The sequence below is a fragment of the Pelecanus crispus genome, chromosome 7, assembly GCF_030463565.1.
Source record: "Pelecanus crispus isolate bPelCri1 chromosome 7, bPelCri1.pri, whole genome shotgun sequence".
Taxonomy (NCBI): domain Eukaryota; kingdom Metazoa; phylum Chordata; class Aves; order Pelecaniformes; family Pelecanidae; genus Pelecanus; species Pelecanus crispus.
This window is the reverse complement of record NC_134649.1, coordinates 9,468,653-9,477,769: the sequence shown is the minus strand read 5'-3', so window position 1 is coordinate 9,477,769 and position 9,117 is coordinate 9,468,653. Positions and strand designations below refer to the sequence as shown.

At 59.2% G+C, this 9,117-nt stretch overlaps 1 protein-coding gene across 1 annotated transcript; it reads left to right on the top strand.

Annotated features, from left to right (window-relative positions):
- Positions 1 to 3,246: 3,246 nt before the first annotated feature.
- Positions 3,247 to 7,260, top strand: RLBP1 (retinaldehyde binding protein 1). The gene is made up of 7 exons (XM_009483224.2): positions 3,247 to 3,258; positions 3,505 to 3,633; positions 3,919 to 4,120; positions 5,231 to 5,409; positions 6,081 to 6,239; positions 6,890 to 7,000; positions 7,102 to 7,260. The coding sequence occupies exons 1-7, from the start codon at positions 3,247 to 3,249 to the stop codon at positions 7,258 to 7,260; spliced, it is 951 nt and encodes a 316-aa protein (XP_009481499.2).
- Positions 7,261 to 9,117: the final 1,857 nt, after the last annotated feature.

Genomic DNA, 9,117 nt, shown 5'->3' with positions numbered 1-9,117 from the left:
GGGGCCGCGGAGGCGCCCGGCCCGGCTGGGGACCCGCTGCCGGCGGCCGCCGCCCCCTGGGCCTCCGCTCCGTCACCCCGAAATTCCCGCCCGGAAGTGCCCGCCCGTCACCCGGGCAACAGCTCCCGCCCCCGAGCGCTCACTTCCCTTCCCCGCCACCGGCCACTCCCGCCGCCCCCGGGGACGCGGGTTCGAGCCCCGCGGGGTGCAGGCAGCGTGGGGTGCTGGCGAGTGGGGTGGGGGGGAGGGCAGCATGCGGTGCGTGGCAGCGTAGGGTGCAGGGCAGCGTGGGGCGTGGGCACGCGAGGTGCAGGACGGTGTGGAGTGCAGGCACATGGGGCGCAGGGCGGCATGGGGTGCAGGCGGCATGGGGTGCAGGCAGCGTGGGGTGCAGGCGGCGTGGGGTGCAGGCACGTGGGGCAGGCAGCCGGGGGGGCACTGGGGTGCTCGGCACAAAGTGCCCATTCAGGGTCACCCCGCAGCAGCGGCACCTGGCCTCCGTGAGTGCCACCCACGTGGAACGCGAATCCCTTCGAGTAAACCCCTTAATTCCGGGGGGCACGAGGGGTGGCCTTGGGCGCACAAGGAGGTTTAGCCCTCCTTTAAGCAGCAAGATTTAGCCGGAGGATCCGGTGCCGGCACAGTGTGGGAGCTTTCGCAAGCCCCGTGCTCACGGGGAGTGGGAGCTGACGCTGCAGAGTGAGGGGGAGCGAGTTCGCCCGGGGCCAGGGGCCGTGGGGAGGGCAACAACTGGACCTGGAGGAGAGACTCCTAAAGGGATCCAGCCGCAACACCTCGGGGTGGGTCCTCCTTGGGGTGGGTTGCTCTTGGGGCTGCCATCCTTCCCAAGACCCCTTTTCCCGGGACAAAGCACCCGCTTGGTGATGCCAGGGGTTGTGCCTGAGTCTGCAAAACTATTTCATCTGCGATGAGCATGATGGCCAGGATGCCCAGGTGGCCAGGAGAGTGCGGGTCCCCTCTGCCACCCCTGTGCAGGGCCATTGGGCCTGTTCGGGAGCCCCCAGGCTGACGATGTCCCCCCATCACACACCGTCTTGCTCGCTGGGCTGCAGACGAACGTCCCACAAGCTCTAGGAGGGAGCTGAGCCTTGTGCCAGGGCATGGGAAGCGAGCGGGGAGGTTGGGAGGTGTCCAGCGGAGAGCAGCACGCTGTGCCCCTGGCCACGGCAGCATCGCTTGGGGTCTTGGCACAGGTCCGAGTTTTTTCTCCCTGCTCTCCCCTGCCCTTCATTTGGAGTCTTGTGCCTTCCTCCTCCCTCCCTCACAGCAGGGTCTCGGCACTGTTTGCAGGGCAGCCCCGTGGAAACCAAATCCGTAAATCCTGGTGGCATTACAAAACATGCCTTGTGTAAGCCCCTTCAGTCCTGCTCCGGTGCTTAGCCCAGCCCACCTCCCCGAAATCCCCATCGTGGTAAGAGCCCGGCTGAGCTCATCTGGGCTTGGGGAAAGAGCTGTGCACAGCCCCATCCTCACCACGTCTTCACCCAGCTCTGGCAACTCTGGGCCTAAAAAGAGTTAAGGATGCAAGTGCTCGCTTGCCCCATGTGGCTTCAGCATGCTGGGATGTCCCAAAACCACTCCTTTTGCCATCCCGCTGCACCCACACGTGGGCTCAGCATGGTCCCTGCCACATGCTGGGGCTCCCCTCCGTCACGGGTCCATGGCACCACCCCTGGGGTGGACTGGGTTCCAGTTCCCAAAGCTTCAAGCAGGCAACCATCACTTGGAAGCATTGTAAAAAAAAAAAAAATCTGCCCATGTTTTTTTTATTTTAAAAGCTGGAAGTGGACCTGTATGGATGCTGGTTTGGGAGGGCTCATTGGGGAGGAGTTGGAGAGCCCTAGGAGGGACCAGCCCCGGGAGCATCCTCTGCCGTGCACCCATCCCCACAGCCAGACCCTGCCCACACCGCCAAATTCACAGTGGGACCTTGCCAGGCTTTTCGGGGCCGAAGCTGGGGAAGAGACCTGGCCTGCTTGTCCCAGGGGATTGGGCTGGGGTGGCAGGCTGCCCATCGCCTCCTCTGCCCGTGCCCCACGCTAATGAGTGAGTTACACAACAAGAAGCTTTTATACTTCGTTAATCGGGTCCGGCATCCCAGCCCGCCCCTCCACGCACGCTCCGGCCGGCCGTTGGAGCCCCAGCTCCCTCCTTCCCTCTCCTCAGCTGCCTTTTGTAATGTTTTAATGGGGTTTCTTGCCTGGGTTGTGCTGATTTAATTACAAAGCTGCAGTGAGTTGATGCCTTGTGACGGTCTAATCCCAACCTGGTGACTCTACAAAGCTTTCGCTCAGCTTTCTTCCTGCTCCACTCCGGCCTCGCCGTCTGTGCTTCCGTCTCTGCCCCGTGCACTGACTCTCTGTAGACGGTTCAGCTTTTCCTTCCCTGGTGAGTACCCGGGACTTTTCCCACCCAAAATAACTTTGCATCAGAGACTGTAATCCAGCCTTCCCTTAACCTGGCACCTCCAAGCCTGGGATTGCTTTTAGTGCCTGCAAAAATTAGATGCCTGTGCCTTCCCTGGGAGCTGGCTGGGAAGAGGATGCCCCTGGGAAGTGGTTGAACTGGAGCCAAGCATCCCTTGCACAGCCTGGGCTCGGAGCCGGTGCTACAGCCCGGCAGGGGCAGGGTCGGGTGCTGGAGGGAGGATGAAGGCAGGCTTCCTCCTCCTCATGCATGGGAACAGGGTGTTTCACCCAGATGGCATCGGAAAGATGCTGAGAGGCTCATGGTCCAACGAGCTGGTGACGGGCTCTGGGCTGGAGCAGCAGGGGCTCGAGGGTTTGAGGAACACCTTGATAATGGGGCCAGGCTGCCCACCTGGCCACAGCTGCGCACTCACCTCTGCCCATATGGGGATGGTCTGAGATGAAATGGTGCTGGGTGAGCTCATAGGGTTGGGGGTTCCCATGAGATGCCTCCAACCTCCAACGGAAAGGCAGAGCCAGAAAAAAAGGATGACGGTGTCAGACAATCAATACCTGCATTTTTAAGGTGCTTTTGCAAACATCTCTGGGGTTTCTCAAAGCTGCCCAGCCTCTGGCAGGCAGGCAGAGATGCAGGCAGTACGTTATGGAGCCGAGGACAGTTGGGGTATCCCCACCTGAGCAAGAGGGGCAAGGGATGAGGCACAGGGGGGCTGCAGAGGTTATTGAGATTCCCACTGCTGCTGATTCCTCCTTCCCTCTCCCAGTGTCCTGCAGCCGACAGAGGACAGAGGACGACATGTCTGCGGTTGTGAGTACTGCCCCCACGCTGCCCCATCCCCTGCGCTCTGAGCATCCCCTCCCCACAGTGCTGGGATGGGGTGCACCCCATGCCCACCCCACCTGGGTGGCACGCAGCCCATTCCCATCCCATTGCATCCCCTCGGGTGCGAGCATGCAGGCTCTGCCCTTCCCCGTAGCCCCCCAGGAGACCTGCGGTGGAGCAGGGAGTTGGGGGGCTGGCTGGAGAGACCCCACATCCTCTCCTCGCCCCCAGACGGGCACCTTCCGCAGCGTCTCGGAGGAGGAGCAGGCCCTGCGCACCAAGCTGGAGCGCCTCACCACCAAGGACCATGGCCCCGTTTTCGGGAGGTGCGAGAAGATCCCCCCACATACCCTGCAGAAGGTGAGGGCAGCTGCAAGGAGCGGGGGGCAGGCACAGCCTGGGGCACCCATTCCTTCTTGGGGGCCAGAGGAGACCCTCAACGGGGTCTCACCTTGGGGGGTGGGATGTGCTTACACCAAAGGGTCTCAGAGGGGTGACCCAGCTGCCCCTGCCCTCCCCGTGCCAGGATACTGCAAGGAGCATCACTGCATCCCTCCAGCTTTTGGGTGCCTAAATGACCCCCGGTGTGTTTTGGGATGCATGGGGGGTCTTGCTGAGCCAGGCCTCCTCCCTGCTCCCCCCCAGGCGAAGGATGAGCTGAACGAGACAGAGGAGCAGAGGGAGGCGGCAGTGAAGGCGCTGCGGGAGCTGGTGCAGGAGCGGGCGGGCAGCGAGGAGGTGTGCAAGGCGGTGGCTGAGAAGGTGAAGGGGAAGGACGACTCCTTCTTCCTCCGCTTCATCCGCGCCCGCAAGTTCGACGTCCACAGGGCCTATGACCTGCTGAAAGGTGGGGAGGGGTCCTGGGCTGTGATGCTGGGCGAGGACGGGGGTACACATCCACCAGCAGCTCCCAGTCCTATGCTGGTTCCTCCCTGGTCTGGGCTGTGCCTGCAGAGCAGGACCCTGGCACGGGAAGAGGATGAGGAGAGAGGATAAATAGAAAAAGGCAGGCTTGGGGGACTTGGGATGCAGGGGGAAGAGCTGGCATGGGGAAGGAAATAAATGAGGGTGGTGCCAGGCATCCTGCAATACGAGGACAGTCCCATTCCTGGCTAATTTACTGGACAAAGTGGAAAAAACCCATGCCTTTGGCAGCGGCCGGCTCTTTCATTTGTGCAGCAAATCCAGCTGGTTCGGGCTACATCCCCTCAAGACCCCCACGCCCTATACATGCCATATATACACCCTATACATACCCCTACCTACCCCTGTAAGGAGCACCCATGCTGATGCTTTCGTGCATGCTGCCTGGTGGGCTCAGCACCCCTGGGACCCCTTGAGGGCTGGGGGCAGGTTGGGGGGCTTGCAGCACCTCCTCCCCACATCAGGGGTGACCTGTAGAGATGGAGGGGGAGAGGAAGAGCAGCCTGGGGGGGTGGCCACCAGCTGGGACCTGCCTGGCTTCGGCTCTGCTCTTCTTTGTGTCAGCTTGGGGGATAATGAGTTGTAATTATCAGCGCTGGCTCCCAGACGAGCTGTTTTGTTCGCCCGCATTTTCCCAGTACAAGATTCCTTATTTTGTGCTTGCAGGGTGCCAAGGGAGGGGAGCTGGGGGATGTCACCCAAATGGAGAAGAACGGGAGAAGGGAAATGAGGGGAAAAATTACTTTATCTTCTCGTTGAGGTGCTGGAGAGACAGCAGGCGTGGGAAGCCGCCGGCATGGGGACAATAACACTGAGTGTGCTGGGGACAGGGCTGAGCTCCTCTCACCCCCTTTGCTGGATAAGACCTGACCCACATGGACCCTGGGCACAGCTGGTCCACAGCTCTTGGGCTCAGGACCAGCATCTCCCCATCGCCAGCCTGCCCTGTCTCCAGCAGCTTCCCCAGCACTGCCCTGGCTTCCCAAGGCTGGGCAAGCAGCCGTTGTCCTCCCCAATGTCTGCCTCTCTTCAGGCTACGTGAACTTCCGCCAGCAGTACCCGGAGCTCTTCGACAACCTGACCCCCGAGGCCGTGCGCAGCACCATCGAAGCTGGCTACCCCGGCATCCTGGCCAGCAGAGATAAGTACGGCCGGGTGGTGATGCTCTTCAACATCGAGAACTGGGATTACGAGGAGATCACCTTTGATGAGGTCAGCCCAGCCCAGCCGTCGCTCCCGGAGCACAGTGGTCCCGCTCCCGGGCTTGTCCCACTCAGCACGTCTGAGCGCAGCATCCCTACACACACACACACACATCCACACACAGCCTCCAGCCATCCAGATTGAAGCAAATCTGTAGCCCTTTGAATTTACTCTTCCAGGGAGTGTGGGATAGCATGGTCCATCCCAAAGGGTTCTCCTTCCTTGCCCTGATGCGTTGCAAGGTACAGGCCAAATTCAGGGTGTGCATCCCCCAGCCCAGGTAACACGGGGTGAAGAAAGGCACTGTGCCATTAAATCAAGGTGCTTTAGAAAGGAGGGACCCACAGGGCAGAGGAGGAAACTGAGGCATGGAAAGGGCTTCTTGGCAAAGAGGTCTCCAGGCACGTAACTCACAACTTCTCCAGGCTCAGCTCTGAATTTGGTTGCAACACATTGTTGATCCAGATCTGAGACACACCCAGCTTGAAAGGGGAACATGGTGGTTGTTGAGCATCCCCCGAAATGCCCTCCCTGCTCTGAAGTCCTGGAGCTGGCTGTGACAAGCAGGCTGGAGTCAAGCAGACCCTGGCTAATGATCCACGGGACTCTTACTGGGAACCTCCTGGGGTCTATGGGAGGTGAGACCTAATACCAGACCTGCCGCCTCTCCTCTCTATCAGATCCTTCGCGCCTATTGCGTTATCTTGGAGAAGCTGCTGGAAAATGAAGAGACCCAGATCAACGGGTTCTGCATCATTGAGAACTTCAAGGGCTTCACCATGCAGCAGGCATCGGGGATCAAACCCTCTGAGCTCAAGAAGATGGTGGACATGCTGCAGGTGAGGTGGCAAAGTTTGCACCCAGCAGTAGCAGAGTGGGTGCTGGGGGAGCAGAGACCTCAGGGAAAGGAGCAGGCAGGGCTAGCAGTGTTTGTGATTTCCACTGACACCAGAAGAAAGCATCATGGAGAGGCTGTTTCTCGTCACATTCTCCTTCCCTTGCCAGCTAATTGGCTTAATCCTGCAGGATGGATCCTATTTTTATGGCCCCAGGTCCCTGTCCTCTCAAAAGCCCAAGCAGAAGCAGTACCACCACTCCTTGCAGCATCCTACAGCATGGCCTGGACGCCTTTCCCCACCACCCTCCCAGCCCAGCCCAAGCTGGATAGAGACTCACAGGCACTGCAGGATTTCTGCCCTTTGACCAGAGGCAAAAAACACTTGGCTCTCTCCAGGGAAGGAGAACAGCAGAGATGCAGTCCTTCTTGTGGAGTGGGAGCAAGGAGCCATCCTTGAGGTTCTTCAGCTTCCCTGGTACTCCTGGGGCAGGGATGGACAATCCTCTGGGTCAGAACAAAAAAGTGGCCAAAGAGAGAAGGGGAGATTGGGCGAGGGGAGCTGTGGCAGTGCCGGGGTGTCCATTGCTGCCCACCCAACTCCGCATGGCCAGCACCCTCTGTAACTGTCCATGTCTGGGTTTGGGATCCTAGGACTCCTTCCCAGCACGGTTCAAGGCCGTCCACTTCATCCACCAGCCTTGGTACTTCACCACCACCTACAACGTGGTCAAACCGTTCCTGAAGAGCAAGCTGCTGGAGAGGGTGAGTGCGGGAAGGGGATCCAGAGGCACATCCCTGGGTGAAACAGAGCAAGGAGAAGTTGCCCTGGTCCTCTGCTGAGGGTTGCTCCCATCTCCCTCCAGGTATTTGTGCATGGGGAAGAGCTGGAGTCCTTCTACCAGGAGATTGATGCTGACATCTTGCCAGCAGACTTTGGTGGCAACCTGCCTAAGTACGATGGCAAAGCAACTGCAGAGAAGCTCTTTGGGCCCCGCATTGAGGCTGAAGACACGGCTCTCTGAACTGGGGTCCACTCCTCCTCCCCTGTACAATAGGATCAGAGGTGGCCCTCTAACCCCAAACACCTCCTTACTGTAGCTTTGGTTGAATGACTGCTCATGATGAGGCACTCGGGGTGTGTTGCTCCACGCCTGTCCCTCCCCTCCCCAAACCTGGCAGCAGGCTGCCTGGCAGCTCTGTCGCTCGCAGGCAGAGCATCCTTCCCTTGGGAGCCAGCAGAGAAAGGAGGTCACCAGCCCTCTCCCGCAGCATGCCCTGGAGCTGCGGTGGGAGGACAGGACAGCATCTGCTCTGGGAAGGGAGGGCTACAGCGAGGGAGAAATAAAGTGTTTAACAGCAGAGCTCTGGGGTCCCTTGTAGCATGTGGCAAGAAACAGGAGTGCAGCTTTTTGGGCACAGGTGCTGGCTGTGCTGCTGGTTCTAAGGAGGCCAGGAGTGTCAGTGCTTGGTAGGAGACCCCTGTCTCCCCCCACCATTGACTGCCCTTCAGCACAGGGGCCAAGGAACCAGCCGTCTCTATCCTCCATGAATCCCAGGATATGCCCCACCCCTGCCTGAGCAAGGACCCCAGTTGTCAGTCACCTGCTCTAACCAGGAAAGAGAAAACAGCCCAAAAGATGCAAGCAAGAACCCAAACAGGGGCCCAGGTAGAGCTGACTGCCTAATTCCTGCTCACCCAGGCAGGGAGGGAGGAGGAACAGAGGCTGCAGCAATCACTAAGGGTAGGAGATGGATTTTAACCACAGGATAGTGCAAGACAAGCAGAATATACCCTTCTAAATACTTCAAAAACCTCAGCACAGCTGTTTCTCCTAGCACTGCACCATGAGGGGGAGCTCGGCCAGAGAAACCCCACCAAAAGCCACCATGGAGGGCTGAGGAGGGTCCTTGTCCAGCAAACGAGCTGTGCCTGATGCTAATTAGCCCTTGCTAATATGCAGTCAGCAGGACCAGGGTGGGAAGGAGGGAAGCAGAAGTAGCTGTGTCCCAGGGAAGGCAGTCTGTTCTGGTTCATGAACCAGGCATTTCCTCCAAGGAGCTGATCAGATACCTGTTTCCGGACTGTCTTCTCCCCTCGGCGAGCAGTAGGGCTCAGAGGGGGCAAGGCACTGACTTCTACCTAGGTTACCTTCTTCTCTGTCAGGCTGGTCCCGCAGCATGCCCCATATCCCCTCCCTCCCTCCCAGCTCTGCAGCTCCACACGAGTGCCTTTGATCAGCCAAGCAGAGGACCAGACCCCCACCCGAAGCTGGCTGAGGTGGAGGGTGCTGACAAGAACCGCATTCATCAGGGTACTGGCTCAGGCTCAAACCAAACAGGACATCAGCTCCGAAGCTGTGGGGAGGATGGGGCCTGTCTGGGAAGAGGGAACTGGGGTTAAATCTGTTTTCTCCAGCCTCAGCAACGCAGTGGCTGGTCCACACATGGCAAGTCCCAGCCCAAGGCTATGCCAGCCTTGTGCGAGAGCCCAGAGGGAGAGCGAAAGGCACCTCTCTGCTGTGTTTGACTTCTTACTGTGCAGTGCTCTTCATGGGGCTGGGAAGCATCTGGAGCCATCCCAAAGAAACCACGTGTAACAACCCTACAGCCATCAGGCCAGTGCAAACACAACAGCACAGCTTGCTTGGGAGACAAAGCAATTGCAGCTCACTTGTAAAAACAGAAAGAGACAATCTCCCCGCATATGCACAGACGGGAGCACCACACTGCTGGCTCTGGGGTTTGGACTGGGACAGCCATAGCTCTTGGGAGGTCCCTGCGGCTGCTCACCACTGCTGGGACAAATTGTCAGCTAGTAGCTTGATTTGATAGTGAGACAGAGAACAACACAGCAAACAGAGCAGGGAGCATGATCCATG

Bases quoted from the DNA above. Each gene is read 5' to 3' on its own strand.
- RLBP1 (XM_009483224.2), top strand. The intron at 6,240-6,889 runs GTGAGGTGGCAA...TTGGGATCCTAG, and splicing joins AGATGGTGGACATGCTGCAG to GACTCCTTCCCAGCACGGTT. The intron at 7,001-7,101 runs GTGAGTGCGGGA...ATCTCCCTCCAG, and splicing joins AGAGCAAGCTGCTGGAGAGG to GTATTTGTGCATGGGGAAGA.